At 34.6% G+C, this 17,163-nt stretch overlaps 3 protein-coding genes across 5 annotated transcripts; 1 reads left to right on the plus strand and 2 right to left on the minus strand.

The window, feature by feature from the left end:
- Positions 1 to 2,490: 2,490 nt before the first annotated feature.
- LOC125197030 (ethylene-responsive transcription factor WRI1-like) lies at positions 2,491 to 6,203 on the plus strand. Its single transcript, XM_048095724.1, has 7 exons — positions 2,491 to 2,789; positions 2,877 to 2,959; positions 3,122 to 3,130; positions 3,222 to 3,310; positions 3,902 to 4,026; positions 4,234 to 4,310; positions 5,420 to 6,203. Exons 1-7 carry the CDS (start codon positions 2,596 to 2,598, stop codon positions 5,986 to 5,988), a joined length of 1,146 nt encoding a protein of 381 aa, XP_047951681.1. The 5' UTR covers positions 2,491 to 2,595; the 3' UTR covers positions 5,989 to 6,203.
- Positions 6,204 to 6,689: 486 nt separating this feature from the next.
- On the minus strand, positions 6,690 to 9,572 carry LOC125197029 (ETHYLENE INSENSITIVE 3-like 1 protein). Of its 3 annotated transcripts, XM_048095723.1 has the most exons (3): positions 9,425 to 9,572; positions 7,244 to 8,950; positions 6,690 to 7,056 (listed from the first exon to the last, which is right to left on the minus strand). In XM_048095723.1, the coding sequence occupies exons 2-3, from the start codon at positions 8,808 to 8,810 to the stop codon at positions 6,929 to 6,931; spliced, it is 1,695 nt and encodes a 564-aa protein (XP_047951680.1). In that variant the 5' UTR covers positions 8,811 to 8,950; positions 9,425 to 9,572; the 3' UTR covers positions 6,690 to 6,928. The 3 variants fall into 3 exon arrangements, with proteins under 3 accessions (XP_047951680.1, XP_047951677.1, XP_047951679.1); XM_048095720.1 differs by having other exon boundaries at positions 6,690 to 8,950; XM_048095722.1 differs by having other exon boundaries at positions 6,690 to 8,814; positions 9,425 to 9,546.
- A 4,803-nt stretch (positions 9,573 to 14,375) lies between these two features.
- Positions 14,376 to 16,181, minus strand: LOC125192563 (NADH dehydrogenase [ubiquinone] iron-sulfur protein 5-B). Its single transcript, XM_048090175.1, has 2 exons — positions 15,961 to 16,181; positions 14,376 to 14,710 (listed from the first exon to the last, which is right to left on the minus strand). The coding sequence occupies exons 1-2, from the start codon at positions 16,108 to 16,110 to the stop codon at positions 14,606 to 14,608; spliced, it is 255 nt and encodes an 84-aa protein (XP_047946132.1). The 5' UTR covers positions 16,111 to 16,181; the 3' UTR covers positions 14,376 to 14,605.
- Between the last annotated feature and the right edge of the window lie 982 nt (positions 16,182 to 17,163).

The following is a 17,163-nucleotide window of genomic DNA, read 5'->3' on the forward strand; positions in this document are numbered from 1 at the left end:
TTTGTATGAAATGTGTGTAGTGCGTGAAGTGTGTGAAATGTGTGTAGTGTTGTAGTGCGTGAAGTGTGTGTAGTGTGTGAAATGCGTGTAGTGAGTGTAGTGTGTGAAATGTGTGTAGTGCGTGAAGTGTGTGAAATGTGTGTAATATGTGTAGTGTGTGAAATGCGTGTAACGCGTCTAGTGTGTGAAATGTGTGTAGTTTGCGTATTTTGTGTAATGTGAGTGTGAATGTGAGTGTGAGTGTATTTTGTATATAGTATGCATAAATTTTTTAAATTCAATTCCATATTAATTACTCCATCCGTTCCAGATTTATAGTCACATTTAGTTATGCCACGGGTTTTAAGGAATTGGTGGAGTGTGTAATTAATGAAGTGAGAGATGGAGTGTGTAATACTCCCTCCGTCCCAGATTAAGAGTCATTTTTTGCCATAAAAGTCTGTCCCAGTTTAAGAGTCACTTTTAGAATTTTCCATATTTGGTCATACAATTTTACCCCATATAAATGAAATGAGATGGTGAAGTGAGATGATGGAGTGTGTAATAAATAAAGTGAGTTGGTTGAAGGTGGGTCCCTTTTTGACTTTTTAATTTTTTATTTTTGTTTAGATTTATTTTAATGTAGATAATGACATTTAGATTATTAATTTTAGTGAATAATGGGAATTAAATTTTATGTCCAAATATGAAAAACTATAAATGTGACTATAAATATGGAATAGACTTTTATAGCAAAATATGACTATAAATCTAGGGCAGAGAGAATACTTCATTTCACCAAACATATGATTTGAATTTAATTCCATTGAATCTGAATTCTAATTCAATTCCAATTATGTGTTCCAAAAGCAGCGTGCCAGCATTAAATAAAAATCTCTTTACAGAAAATTAGTTCACCATTATTCTACTTTTTTTTCTCTTTAAACCAATATGCATGAGCATGACAGCATGAATGCCATCTCTTTTGTTAATAAACTAATATTTCTATTTAAACATTATAACATAAATAAAAAAGCCAACTAAGAATGTATATGTATATTTATGACGTAAACAATAATAACAGGGAAAAAAATGACGACATCTTACCAAAGCCGAATTTGAATTTTGTCAAATTACAGCAACATATATGATGACCATCATATATTAAGCGACAAAAAGGTTTTTAAAAAAAATATGGAAAATATTTTGTTTTTCAATATAGACAAAATTGTGACAGACCTCTCCCATCGAGGGCATTAAGGACATTTCATTTAGAAGATCTATTCTCCCATTAACTAAACATTATTATTAAAATCCTATGGTTCCTAATAATAATTAAGCAAAGCAATTTTTGAATAAATAAATCTATATATGTCTAGAGAGGTCCATTTAAGTGCAGAAAGCCACAGATGTTATAGTGCCAATTGGTAGCATGGCTGAGTGGTGAAGCCAAGTGTTGAAAATATTTATTAACTATGGTTTACTTAACTCAACCACCAGGTTAAATTCAAACCATCTTGCTTTTGCAATCACCCTTTCTTTGCCAACATTGATTTCGACTAGTAAAATTTATTTATTGTTGAGTTTGTTTATTTTTTTCACACTGTATAATTTCATGGTTTATTTAAAAGTATGGGACCAGATTACATGATTATTAAATTCCACTTCATATACCCTCCCCCAAATATATGACAGAATACTAAAACACATATTCATAAAATAATAATAAATTAATAATAAAAGTAATTCAAAACCGACCAAAATCTCATGCTAATGGAACAAACACTATATAAGCATATTTTAGTTTCTTGATTTCAGTTTCACTCCCCTTTCAAAATATTACAATAAGACTTCTAAATCCACAAAATTTTATTGAGTTTACTCAATTTTTTTAAGGTTAGTCAAAAATACCTTTAGCGCCTATAACAATAATATACTACGAGTACTATTTACTAAAATAACCTATTTCCAATTTATCTCACAAATACTTCTATTTTGATTACTCCCTCCGTTCCCTCGTAATTGAGTCCTTTTTTCATTTCGAAAAGTTCCCTCATAGTTAAGTCGTTTCTGTATATAATATAACTTTTCTCTATTTCTTACTTTATTCTTTTTACTTTATTCACTTTCTACTTTATTCTTTCTACTTTTTTTTCTCTCTTACTTTTTTATCCATTTATTTATCACACTCAACATCACATTCTTAAACTCCGTGCCAAAAAGTTTCACCTCAACTATGAGGAAATGAATGAAGTACTTTTTTCTCTTTGTCACTCATATTTTACCAATTTCGTCTTAAAATCTCTATTTTTAGAAGACCAAAATTGAGTAGTACTACGCAGAATATATTTTTAGTTAGTTCGGTATGGACTATCGAACAACCTCACGGACTCTTTTGTTCGTAATCAATAATTAATAGTATTTTATTTGTTTGACTCGAACTCCCAACCTATCTATATTGATGGCGAAAAATCTAGCCAAAAAAAATAAAAAGTGCAGCTTTATGGCCTTCAACACTAGTAATCTTTCCCTCTCTTTCTCTTTATAAACAGAGGCTAACCAGTGTACTTCACCAAAAAAAGAAGCCTTTTCTTCTCCACAAAAGAAAAACAGAGAATGAAGAGAAAGTCTCCTTCAAATTCGTGCTCATCCTCTTCATCCTCGTGCTGCATCGAATCGCCATCCATAATCGCACAGCCCGAACCGAAGCCCAAGGCTAAGCCCAAGCGCGTCCGAGCCAAGAGAAACCAGAGCGACAGCAGCGCCACCTCTGCCAAATCGCGAAGCTCCATTTACAGAGGCGTCACAAGGTACATACACACACACATTCATTTTCTCTCATGCATGCGATTATCGTGACATTAATTGATCAATTCGATTGTTTAATTGCGAATTAGGCATAGGTGGACTGGGAGATACGAAGCTCACCTCTGGGATAAGACTACATGGAACAGCATCCAGAACAAGCGGGGAAGACAAAGTGATTATCTCTCTCTCTTTCACTTTAATTTTTTTATTTCTATCAAAGAGATCTGAGATCTTAGCTTAATTAATTAATGGATTAATGATAGTTAATTGAACGACTCTGACTGTGTTTTGTTTGTATGCTTGGTGATCACTTGCGCGTCTGTGGCTGACGCAGTCTATTTAGGTAAAATTTTTCCGTTTTGTTTATGAATTAATGTGTGCATGCAGAGGATTAGGCGAGCAATTTGAATGGATTAAATGTGTAATTAATGTAGGTGCTTATGATAATGAGGAAGATGCGGCTCGAACCTACGATCTAGCTGCTCTTAAATATTGGGGACCTTCTACCATTCTCAATTTTCATGTAATTCTCTCTCCCTCTCTCCTCATTATATTCACTTTAATCACTTTATTACGGAGTATGGGTGAATAATAGAACTTCGTATGATCCATCTTAAAACCAATTAGTGATAGGAGAAGAGACTCATACACTTGTATAGTGCTTTCGATAATCGCATTGTCAGCATTTTTTTTTGTTATGTTTTGGCCCAAATGGGTCAGGGTAAGATAAAAGATTTTTTGTCCACAGTTGTCGAGCTGCCCTGATAGAGTACTATCTTAGAAATTCATGAAATATTTGTTTTTGTTTTATTTTATTTGCCAACATGAACCATCTAAGTTGATAGGGTTTATTTAAGTATGTGTGTTAAATTAGAGTGAAGTTGAAAATGCATTGGATATGTGGTCATGAAGTATTTTAAGAAGGATTGAAGCAAATGTGCTTTTGGGCACGTGCGGGGGTAGTGTGCAGAAAAATTAAGAAACGTGAAAATAGGGGATATTCAAAGAGTGTTGGATTCAGATTAGATTAGATTATAGTATAATAGATTAGGGAATATGTGTTGAAGGTGAAGGCAGCAATTAGCAAACTAATTAAGACCACGTGATAATGCAGGTAGAGGGCTACGCAAAAGATGTTGAAGAGATGCAAAATTTAACTAGAGAAGAGTATTTGGCCTCACTTAGGAGGCGGAGCAGTGGCTTTTCAAGAGGTGTTTCTAAATATCGCGGCGTTGCAAGGTAATACGTCAAGAAGCAAAGCAAAAGAAAATTCATAAACAGAGATGACTCAAACCAATCCCTTGGTCGAAGGGAAAAGTCTAACCAACTAAGCTATGCAAATAATTGTACCATGAGTCAAAATCCGGTTACAAATATGTTACTGAATACAAATTTAATTTCCGCTCATGCATATTTTGACTTGAGCATAATTTCGTATTTGGACAGGCACCATCACAATGGCCGGTGGGAGGCTAGAATTGGGCGTGTTTGCGGAAACAAGTACCTCTACCTAGGAACCTACAGTAAGTAGCCTTCATTTGTTCAACTCAAGTTCATTTGTTTGTACAATACCCTATTCACTCTATAAAAAAATGAATTAACTATGTTTATTAGATTATAAAAGTGTCAAAATAAGGAACCATGGTGTAGTTACCAACCCACCTAATTAGTTGCAGAGATCTGATACTGTCTTAATATATAGTAGTATTAAGATTAAGACAGACCTCACAAACTAAGTTTGTTCTTTATAAAACTCAGAAATATTCCCTTGGTGGTGTGGGGTGGGAAAGGGTGGGGCTAGGAGTACTACTTAACAATTTTGACTAGAAATAAAATTCAGCTGGATGGATCTAAGTAGTGTGCAGCCCAAGATAGATCGGTTGGATATAACTGACCAAATGCTCGCTCCGAAACCCGGACAAAACCCAATTATTGGGTTTTTAGTTCTCTTAATGGCTAGTTTTGAAGAGGCATATAGGTAGTGGGATATGGAGTTGGCAGCCTTACTTAAACTGCTCTGATTAATTACTAGCCACATATTAACAACATTTGGAGATTAGAAGACCCATTTTTCATTCTTGATGTGTTTATGCTCAGAAGTTGTTGTTTTATGAACTAGAGAAAAAGATTAACAATAGGCCTACGACGTGCTTGAACTACACAAAATAGTGTGAACAATGCACTTTCTTACCCAACTCGAACAATTCCGAACCTATCTAAAAGCTAGGAAAAATCCAACTACTTCCGCATAGGATAAGTGCTCGTGACGGGCTCTAGTTTAAATGCTATTTTCATTCACATGGCCCTGCTCCTACCTATGTTGTTGGTATATAGTGTTCATCAGCCATGATTTGCACGTTTAAATAATGACATGAGCAATTGTACCCTGTTGCTAGTGGACATTCAACTAATGTAATGACTAAAAAAGTTGACAAATCTTATGTAGTATGCTAACTATCATGTTGTTGTCAACCACGTCCCAATCTTCGTGGCCACTAACATGCTGCAAGAAGTGTTCTTTTCCTCGTGAATTTGACTTTACGCGTTTTCTTCTACCACCGGCCTAAGCATGTATATCTTGTAGAGTCCTGTTGGGGTGCATGTAATTCTAAGAGGATCCCGTTTTACGCAGGCACTCAAGAGGAAGCAGCAGAAGCATATGATATGGCAGCGATAGAATACAGAGGTCCGAATGCTGTAACAAATTTTGACATAAGTAATTATGCGGATAAGTTGAAGAAATTCCTACCTGAGGTGCAAGTGGAAGAGGTCCATGTGAAGCAGGAAACGAACTCAACTCCCCCTGACATAGTACAAGCAGATGAAGAACCTCACCCAGTTGCTGAAACAAGTAGCCCTAAGCCCGAACCCAAGGATTTCAATGAGTCAGAAGGCATGATCACTATGGACCCAATCGAGGAGCACGGGCACCCTTGGAACCTCTGTCTAGATACTCTATTCAACATCCTCCCAGTTCCCAACATGCCTCTGGGTGAGGTGTTTGACTACAAAGGCTTTGATGATGATATCGAGTGCATCTTCGATGAGCCATTGGATGACTATGATTTCCTCCAATATGGCTGCCAGATTGAGGCAGCAGATGCAGTGGAAGCTCAGGACATGAAAGGGCAGGACACCTTCATTTCAACTTCACCTTCTTCATCGCCACTATCATCAACCACAGCCTGCAGCAACATCTAGTGTCCCTTCAAGTTTTAGGATGTTTAGACCTTAAGTTACTGTAACTTTAGGTGAGGAAGCTAGCTGTAGATGATAAAGAGCAACAACCAGTGCTTCTGCACAAGCTCATAGTCTTTGGCTTGTTCTAGACTGTCTCAAGAGATAGCTCCATTTATCAGTATTTAATTCTAGAATTTCTTTGATCTTTCACAAAATGAATTCAGTGAGTTTTTTTTTTGCCCTCCTGTTTTTACATTTACACCATAAAAGGCAGATATAACAAAACAAATTGATGAAGTGACACATTCATAAAGTTACACTCTCAGCTTTGGCTTCACAGACCATACACAATAAGCCAAAACATCTCATGCAGTCAAATGAAAATTTCTGGTAATAATCTTTTGTCCACCCAATTATGTAAAATTAGGTAGTGATACGTTATGAAGTCAAACAACACGTGAAGTTGAGCTAGTTTGGCAACTGTCTATTTCATGGCAACCTTGGCATATGCCTTCCTCCTCCTAACTTCTTGGCAGACATCATTTCCAATCTTCACATCCATGTTCACATTTGGCTACAATGTAAGCAGGTTTTGCTAACATTCAGCTCTTAATTCGCATACGACTAATTAGTAAACTAATCAATTCGATCTAATGCATCATCTATTTCAGCAAAAGTGCAACAACAGGCCATATGAGTAAGACAAGAGACAACAAACTCAGTTTAGTAAAAGCATTATTATTTATGATCAACAGGTAATGCCTCTACCTCCCAGCATTTCGAAACAACAGAGCGGGGGGGTTGCCCGACAAAGCATCTCCCGGATAAAGTCTAACAAGCTAAAGTTGCAACACATAGTAAAAGCACTCAGATTCAGCCAGCAGCAATATCTACAATATGCATATATATTTTTGCTAATGAAAGCAAAGCTAACTAGGGAGGTAGGAGATGGATAGGCGTCTCACAGAGGATGGCTCTGCAGATCTATTGGCAAACAGAGCTGGATGGGAAGACTCCGGGTCTCAAATGTACCACAGAGGCACTTCATGCTTTGGCAATGGATCGACAGAGAAATCACCGGGTGCAAAACTGAAAGGTGAGTCAAGTCTGAAGTCAGTAAAATTCACCCCTGCATCGCCGTTGTAAGAGTTGAACGACGATCTGCATTGCTCATACTGGAATTCTGTTGACATATAAGTAGCATTGCTCAACAGCATACTGGCTTCTTGAAATGTACCAGCCTGAGACAAAGCTCCCTGTCGGAAAAAGTTGTCACCTTGTTCAAGCAAACCGGCTGATTGCTGAGGGTTCTGCCCCGGGAGAAGGTTGAAATCGTTGGAATCAAAGTTACTGTTACCCTGAAGATTGTCATCATACATTGACATAAGCCCACTAATCAGTTTCTGGTCATCTTCGGGAATCCCCAGTTCAGAAACATTTACACAAGTTGGAGCATTATTCACAGGTACGTTTGGAGACTTGATTTCATTGGAAGGAGCAAGGCACGCAGCTTGTTTCTCGCTGTTGATCTGATAGTTTGGTGCGGAAGAACTGAATCGGAATTGGCAGTTATTCTGATGGTTATTCCTCCATGCTTGATTATTAAATCCCATGAGTTTATCACTGTGGGGGCATTGAGGAAACTCACATGTGTATACCATCTCACTCTTGTGCTCTTCCACAGAAACCTGTTTTCTTTTCAGGGTATAATCTGCATCTACATCGAAGATCTCTCCCTTGATCGGAGCTACGGGTAGCACCATAGGGTTATTTTTAATGGCAGAAGCCCCAAAGTTGAATAGATTCCTATCCAGTGGCTTGCAGTCGAATGCAGTGTTTGTGTCATCTTCTACTCCATCCACGTCATAGTCACTAGCATCACTGACCAAATACGACCCGCTCCCAACAACGCATGATGATGGTGGATGGCTATCAGGATATAGTTTTCTAGACAAAGACTCTTCCTGGTTGATAATAGAAAGCCAAGTTGCACTCTCCTTTGCCGTCATCTTATCCTGTAAACACTTAGACTGACGGACAAGTTTGTGTATCTTGGTGACATCAGGAAACATGTGTTTGATCACCGAGGTCAGGACGCCAACCTTCCACGCCTTCTTCAGATCGTGGGGCTTCTTATATGGAGGAGGTCCTTGATCCTTGGGTAAACCCAACTCCGGCCACCAATTTTCTGTCCCAGAAGGCCACCAAGGAGGCGGGACACCCTTTTCCAGCGGGAAACGCCTCTGGGGCGGATTACAGTGCTGCATCAAAGCCGACAGCAGAGATCCAAGCGTAGTGTCCTGCAGTTCCTGAAGTGTCTGCGGAGTCGATGCCACCACACTCGAAGCCTCAGTTTTCCCAGGGACCGAATGCTCTGCCTCATACCTAGCAATCGCAGCAGGGCCATTCCTGTCGAATCTGACTTTCTCCTTCCACCATGCGCGGAGATTATCAGACGCTCCCGTCACAGGTTTGCCTTTCTCAGGAATGATTCCATACACGAAACCTTGAGCTTTACACACCTCCATCATCTTTAGCATGTACTTCAAGATGCCATCTTGGGCACGAGACATCTTCTTCCTCCGTGCTTGCTCTTGAGACTGCCGCTGCTTTGCGCCGTCATCAGTCCTGTCCTTGCTCTTCTTCTGCTCCTTGAGCCGCTTCATGAGCATCCGGTCTCTCCACATCCGCTTCTCCAGCTCATCAACATCCATCTCCTCGTCGCTGTAGTCTACGTCCACCTCTCCCACCGGTTCGAGTTCCTGGGAGCCCTTCAACTCTCCAGGAGGACCCGCGAAGAAATCAAGATTATCGCAAAACCCCATCTCCTCAAAGATGCCCATTTAACTGACAAGTCCAATCAACCCAATAACACTACTAATCTCAATCGAACTCCTAATTTTTTGTCTACGCCTGAATAATACCCAAAAACTCACTCGATTGACTTTTAAGATCACTTGAAAATCAAGGGGAAACTCCAAATCTGATCCATGAAACAAAAATAGAATATAAATCAAACAGATCCCATTAACAACAAACCAGAGATCACATAGATGCAAAGCACAATTCTTTACTAAAAAAAACAGTAATCCAATAACCCTAAACTGCAAAACTACAATAATAGCTCATATTTTCTTCAATCATACACATATTGGGGTATATGATATGACAATTCTAACCAAATTCCATGATAATTAATCCCAAGATCATCAAAAACCCTAATACTCTGAGCAAGATCAGATTTTTAGAAAAGTATAACACAAATTGAAAACATAACAAAGAGAAATATATAATCAATTAGCCTGACCATTGCAAGCACAAAACCCAACTCACAAAATTTGACCCTCAACTATTCCAAGACTTGACCTTTACACAACTTGATACAGAAATCAGAAGAAGATAACCTAAAACACTGATTTAAGAAACAAAGAAGAAATTCATACAGAGAAAAGCTTACCAAAATGGAGTATTTTGTTTGACTATTCTGATCAGGTGCTGGAAACACAATCCAGCTTTTTTCGACCCAGATAATATGGTAGAGAGAGAGAGAGAGCATGTGGGTAGTCTTCGGTGGGTGTCGCCTTTTGTAAGAGTTGAAAAGGCAGGTGAAGTAGAAAAGGTGCGATGAAAATGGAAACGGGGAGTAATATTTGTTAACCATGGTTAACTCAGTAAAATCTTTTCTTTCCTTCTTCGGATAATTTTAATTAATTCAAGTTTAACCATGGTTCACACGGATATGCCTAATGCTGGTCGACTAGTGTGTGGTGAATAATTACTTGTTTTTTATCCTAAAGAATTTATAGTGATAATAGCATTAGGTTGGGCCTTCATCTTACTATAGCAATAAAATTAAAACTTATTAGGCACTAAAGTCCAAAACTATACCATTTGTAATATATTCAACTTATTAGGCTAAGAAATTACTCTAGCACTAAAGTTCAAAACTATACTATTTGTAATATATTTTATCCTAATGACCATTTTTTATCTTTGAAATGTCAACATAGCTAGTATAATAAATTCATTCATAATGTGTCCATCTAATAATATGATAATATCAAATATATTTCCATCCGTTCGTGTTTAGAAAACTAGTTTTTTCGTCCTCAGACACAAGTACTGGTATATTTTTGTTATATATGCTAATAGGCTACTGTCTACTAGAATCTATACATAGGAACGATATTACGATATACTACTAATCATCTTTCATAACAACCATTCACATTTAATTTTTCGTTTGTCATATTCTTTTTTATCCTTTTGTAAAAGTTATATACCCATTTCCTCTATGTTTAGTTGGATTTGAAAATAATATGGATTAATTTTGCAACCAATAATTACTGTGGAAAGTGAAACTCTAACAACACATGCAAGCCACTTGACATGTAGTTCCAATTCGATGAATAAAACCGACATACCACATGACTAGCACGACATTTGATCTACTTAGTTATACTAGGAAATTTATCAAATTTATATTTGATAAATTACAGCATGGGTTGGTGAGTGTGAATATTTAGTATAAGAAATGATCCATAAACATTTGTGAAAATTGAGAATGATAAATATACGAATTATATATGAATAAATATGTTAAATTTTATGTACTATAAATTTTTGTAAATATACGTATGAGTTCAAATTTTATTAGTGAATTTTATTCACAAACGTTTTATGCGAGGAATTTACCGTGTATGCATGCGTAATTCGTATTAACTTGTCTTTCATGATTTTGATCACGTGTCTGATATTGAGTCTTTAAAATGTGACGTGTAATTCGACGCGTCATTCTTAATTCCCACATATACTAAATCTTTAAGTTATGATAAATCACATATATAATTTTTTATTTTTTTTGGGTAAGGTGTCTTTAGTTTCATGTCAATCGATCGCCTAAGCGCAGGGCCACCATTTCCTAATTAAAGCATCCAATTAAATGCTGATTATATCGTCAAGTTAGTGTATCGTAATGTTTGCTAGCCAGTGTAGTGTAAACAACTATATATTGGGATACTTGTTTCTTTAAAATAATGTGCGTATAATATTTCATGTGAAAATCAACTTTCACAATCGTTACAAGTTACAAAGTCATGAATTTTCAAATGCGTAATTATATTAAAATCTACCCATCAAAGTTACTACGTTTTAGATCTTATTTAATACTACTATAAACCTATTTAACTTCAACACAATTTCAAAGCATAATATAATAAATAATATCATATCCACAATTTTTAAAAAGAGTGAACTACAAAAATAGTCTCTGGACTATGCGTTTATCTCGCTAATGAATCCTGGACTTTAAAAATATTCTCAGACAACCTTGGACTAAGCGTTTATCTCGAAAATGGTCATTTTTCACTGTTTCGTGACGAAAATACCCTTTTGGGGGGTTTGGGCAATTTGGTCTTTTTACATTTTAAATCTGATATTATTTCAGTGATGTACTAAATCTGATATTATTTCAAAATTATCATTCTTCTTCCTTTTTGCCATCCTTCACTTTGTTTCTTTATTTAAATATTAGATTTAATTTTATAAAATTAAATTTTAAATTTTGATTTTTAAATATCAATAAATTTTTAATTATTAAAATTACGAGTATTAAATAACATATTAATAGTTTTAATCAATATTTGATAGTGTGTAATATTTAATCAATAAGGTACGATGACACTTTAGTTTTAATCATAAATAGATCATATAACACGATTTATTCCGAAATAAATATGCATCTAATGTAAGACTAATATAATTTTCGTTTATTAATTTGAAAACAATTAAAATTAACTAGAAAATTTTAACAAAAAATCTCCTATATTAAATTTTTAGTAGTATCAAATTTTTAGTCAATTTCATAATATTTTTAGTCAAATTCTCCTATACATTAGATGCATATTTATTTCAGAATAAATCGTGTTATATGATCTATTTATGATTAAAACTATTAAATATTGATTAAAACTAAGGCGTCGTCATACCTTATTGATTAAATATTAGACACTATCAAATATTGATTTAAACTATTAATTTTTTATTTAATACTAGTAATTTTAATAATAAAAAAAAATTATTGATATTTAAAAATCAAAATTTAAAATTTAATTTTATAAAATTAAATCTAATATTGAAATAAAGAAACAAAGTGAAGGATGACAAAAGGGAAGAAGAATGATAATTTTAAATAATATCAGATTTAAGACATCACTGAAATAATATCGATTTAAAATGTAAAAAGACTAAATTGCCCAAATCCCTCAAAACCTCCCAAAAGGGTATTTTCGTCACAAAACAGTGAAAAATGACCATTTTCGAGATAAACGCTTAGTTCAAGATTATCTGAGAATATTTTTAAAGTCCAGAATTATTAACAAGATAAACGCATAATCCAAAGACAATTTTTGCAGTTCCCTCTTTTAAAAAAGATATGTGTCCATATAAGTCGAAATCAGCCGGTCACGTTACACTCCAACTATCGAAAGAATCAATAGTATCCAAATAAAAAAATTGCATTTACCAACACATCTATTGCTTTCGTGTCTATGATTATGTATTCAACATAAACTCATGTGGTCAATTTCATCATACGATGATTACCAAATACTAAGAAAATTACATAAATACCATATGACACGAGTCCATATGTCTATGTGACCAACCTAATAAATAATTTAGTACTTAAATATCTAAAAATACAACATAATTATAATATATTTCAGTGCAACAATCCTGCTTCGAAAGGAATATTGGTAGAAGGCAACCAAGTATCCCCCATTGTAAAATTAAAGACTGTAAAATTAAGAGCTCGTGTAACATTCATAAATAATAAGGCCATCCGCATCCCTATCTCTTATTCATCCCTTAACCGTCTCATTCCTTAATTATTCATGAGCCCCATTGTACTTTTCAGTCCATCTCTTAACTAAGAGACAACATTTGCATCTCATCCCTCCATCTCTTAACCATCTCATCCTTTAACTATTCATTCAATTTCATTTTTTATTTTTATTTCTAACAAATTCAATTAATATTTCATTGAAATATTAAATTACTACTAATAATTCATTAAATCATTAAAAATCACAAAAATTACAACATCCGAAAATAGGAAAAATACATAATTGAAATCCCATGGATTATTTTTAATTTTAATTTTAATTTTTTAATTTTCGATTTTTATAAAATATTTTTATTTATTTAAAAATTAAAAAATTAAAAATTACAATATTTTTATTTATTTAATTTTCGAATTTTCCTGATTTTTTTTAAAGAAAAAACAAGAAAAAAAACATTTTAAACGGATGTAAACGACGCCCACTCGCCGGCCGGCGAGTGGGTGTCACGCACGAACCGGAGCACGCCACGTCGCCAAGGCGCATGGCGAGCTGTCTCGTGCCCAGCCCCTTCCGTGCGAGACACGGGACGGGATGGCTCGTCCCTTCGGGATGAGATGGAGGTTGCAACGCGGTCTCGTTGCCGTCTCGTCTCGGCAGGACGAGATAGGGACGGCGACGAGCCGCGTTGCGGGCTTATTATTCGTCCACGTGTATAAATGATTGGCTAGTAATGATAGTATGATAGTTATTTTAAGAGGCGCCCTAACACTCCCCCATGCATATGTGTATAATTAATATTATTGGTATAGCAAAAGATTCCTCTTCATCAAACTTTGCCGTTCTTGATTATGTAAATGTATAACATATCTTATCATGAACCAATAATAAGGGAACATACATGTATCAACAATATTGATTTTTAATATGTTATATTTCGATACGAAATCGAAAATAATGATACTGTAACTATATGTGATTCAGATTACAGAAATTGTACAATATCTTCTCCTACCGTGGGAAGAATAAAATATTGGGAAAGACAAATTTGCACGATTCGATTATCCGTTTGAATACCTCAATTAAGTAATCATAAACATAATTTAGTTACAAATTATTATTATGATATTGCAATTGTTGTGTGATTTTGCAATTACGATGCAACTCGACATAAAAAATAAAAATATGTAACGTGAATTTACTATCAATTTATCATGGCCGATATTTGGTCAGTAGAGCATGAATTTATCTCCCAATAACTTAATGTGACATCTCAAAACAAGTTGGAGAGTACAGTAAAATCCAGTCACTTCTAAAGGCAAAGCTTTTCTGCAAAACACTCCATTATAGTTCAAAAATCTGGAATTTTAGGATAATTTGAAGAAGAAGAAGAAGCTATGCTACAAACATCTTTCCTGCTTAAGTGAGAGACCAAAAATTGAAAATCTGCTGCATGAATATCTCCAAAAACACACTCATAGCCATTAGCCCACAGCCCACCCATGTCAGCAAGCAAGCATGAATACTAGTAATATAAATCTACCAAACACTGTGTGAAAGCCAGCCAGCTTGACAAAGTGAGCAAACAATAGTAACCCCACAGCAGGGTAAATGGCAAGAAATACAGACACAATGAAGCATACAGCAGTGGTTCCTGAACCAAGACTCCCATTTTAAAGATGTAGGGTGTTTCTTAACATCCGATAACACATAGATACATCTCGTTTATGTTTATTTCCAACAAAGTTTGGAAGAAAATCAATTGCTTCACATCCGTCCTTTGGTGCCATTGGCAATTATCAGTGATGGCCACCATCACCGCCTCTGCCTCCTCCCTTGGCATTCTCTTTAGCAGCTCTCAGCTGACGCTGTTCCTCCTTGTAAACTCGGTTCCTCCGTTGGAACTGCAAAAAATGTAATAGTATCAAAAAGAAGTTCGGTGACCACAAAGTTTAAAAGGGGGAATACTGAGTTCGGAATTTAGAGTCATAAACATCACCTGATAAAGAAATATTCCAATCTTATAATAATTGTCTTAGAATAGGCCATGACTCGTATAATATTATTCCCGGAAGGGTTTATTGCAGATTCAGTTGATTTTTATAAGTGATAAGTGAAATTAGATCCATCTATTTATAAATCTCTTTATCTAAACATTTCCTTAAAATACAAACAAACCCACCTACTTACCAACAAGTCATGTAGATGGATTTATCACTAAAATAATCAATAGTACCCATAATTTGACACACTTCACCATAATACACATTAGTTGCGACCATAAGAGCACAAACAGAAAAAAGTAAGGGAAAAGAAGCAAGTACTGTCAAACTGCAAGCAGCAGAAGCACAAGCTTCAAATATTGTTTACCCAGGCTTAGATGATTTAGATATTATATGAGCTAGATACTAGTATATCCTAATATTTCATACCCAGAAGGCTCAATTAGGTCCTAATTTCTTCATGAGACCCATTCTACGATCATAAACAAGCCTGCAAGGATCTATCTAAAGTACTATTCTCAAATTGCTAAGAAGCTCCATTTGAAAAAAGTGAAAGATAGATGGCTTAAAAAGGAAAGAAGCAACAATCTCAAACAGAAACCCAGGGAAGAGTGTGTAATGATACATATAAAACTTATAGATAAGATCATAAGAGACAAATGTTTGGTCATGAATCATGATACACAGGTTCAAGATGAAGAAAATCAAAACTTCAAATCTTCCCACATGTTTTGCAATGATTGGTGAAAATATTATGAAGATTGTAAATGCAGACAACAAAACAATAAAGACGCAGGATAAACAGAAACTAGAAATGATTGTGTATCCCTAAAAATTCATAAGCTATAACTCAAACGACATTTATATCAAACTACTTATAAACGATTGTAGAACCAATTTCAGTCATAGTTTGCAAAATGTGCAATTCAAATAACTTACTCCTTTTGTTTTGGATCAAATTCAAATCCACATTACTTCAATATATAAACTCAATAACAATGTGTGTCGATCATTGCAAATTAGATTCAGCAGCTCAAATCCCATAAACAATTGAACACTTGAAATCATTGATACCAGTATTCATTTTGAAGATTAAGTAAGATTTAGATCTGAATTGAAACACCTCGAATTGAGAAGAAAAGAGTAAAAACCTCTTTAGAGTGGTGGAGACACTCGAAATAATCTTCGCGGAGGAGGCCGCAGTCTTTAGGCTCTCGGCAAGTTGACATACACTCGCTGAAATCGACCCAGAAATCGTAGCATCGGCCCTTGTTGCCGGTGATTCCCCATCCAGATGCCATTTAAACCTCTTCCTCGACCTTTCTCTGTGTCTAGGGTTGTTGAGTTGACGCAATTGAACAGATTGGGCATTTTTATCCACTTCAATCGTCTTTATATTAGTTCAATCGTCTTTATAATTTAAAATACAAATATTCAAAATTCACTATTTATAATATGCCTTTATCTTTTATTTTTTAATACAATTCATACAAATTTCACCAATAATAAACAATAAGTACATAATTAAAATTAAAAAAAAAACTAATTAGCTAAATTATATTTGAATTTTGTTTATAAATTTAATTTTACTAATTCAATAATTTTTATTTGAATTCTTTAATTCTTAAAATTTTAATTTCTTTATTTTAATTTTTGTAAAGTTATACTCGGTTATCGATAAAGATAGTACTACCTCCGTCCACCAAAAATAGACATAGTTGTGTATGAAACTAATTTTAATGTGCAATTGGTAAAGTACCGAGGGGGAAAAAGTTAGAGAAAGTAGTGTTAGTGGATTGTGGAGTCTATATTATTAATAGTATTTAAATGTTTAAAACTTTTCATATTTAGAAATTGGTCTAATTTTGGTGGATTGTCCAAAATGGTAAAACTAGTTTATTTTTTGTGGACGGAGGTAGTATTTTTTCATCCCTAAAATATTTAGCTAAATTCGCTATTGAATATTTGAAAGTATCAAATTAAATGTTGATATATAATACTATTAATACTAATTGAATTTACGATTTTGATCATAAGAATTTCTTAATTCTAATTTGTTACTTTCTAAATATTTATATGTAGGATTTTTTAATTCCTAGAATGTTTCAGTCGAACCTCGATCAAAAATAATAATCACATGTTCTTAACTTATCTTAATTTTGATATATATATATATATATATATATATATATATATATATATATATATATATATATATAAACTCCTTTTACCCCTTTAGATACTATTTTCTTCTTAATCACATCCATTAGATTAGTATGATGGATGGTCTAGATGAAGCCTCACAAAATCATCCCGTGTTGCATTATTAGGTTCATTCTGTGCATTATATGGGT

Source organism: Salvia hispanica, chromosome 6 (assembly GCF_023119035.1).
Source record: "Salvia hispanica cultivar TCC Black 2014 chromosome 6, UniMelb_Shisp_WGS_1.0, whole genome shotgun sequence".
NCBI lineage: Eukaryota > Viridiplantae > Streptophyta > Magnoliopsida > Lamiales > Lamiaceae > Salvia > Salvia hispanica.

Excerpts from the sequence above, each read along its gene's own strand:
- LOC125197030 (XM_048095724.1), top strand. The coding sequence starts at position 2,596 with ATGAAGAGAAAGTCTCCTTCAAATTCGTGCTCATCCTCTTCATCCTCG. Across the intron at positions 2,790-2,876 it reads ATTTACAGAGGCGTCACAAG|GCATAGGTGGACTGGGAGAT; the intron begins GTACATACACAC and ends ATTGCGAATTAG. Across the intron at positions 3,311-3,901 it reads CTACCATTCTCAATTTTCAT|GTAGAGGGCTACGCAAAAGA; the intron begins GTAATTCTCTCT and ends GTGATAATGCAG.
- LOC125197029 (XM_048095720.1), bottom strand. The coding sequence starts at position 8,810 with ATGGGCATCTTTGAGGAGATGGGGTTTTGCGATAATCTTGATTTCTTC.
- LOC125192563 (XM_048090175.1), bottom strand. The coding sequence starts at position 16,110 with ATGGCATCTGGATGGGGAATCACCGGCAACAAGGGCCGATGCTACGAT. Across the intron at positions 14,711-15,960 it reads GTCTCCACCACTCTAAAGAG|TTCCAACGGAGGAACCGAGT; the intron begins GTTTTTACTCTT and ends CATTTTTTGCAG.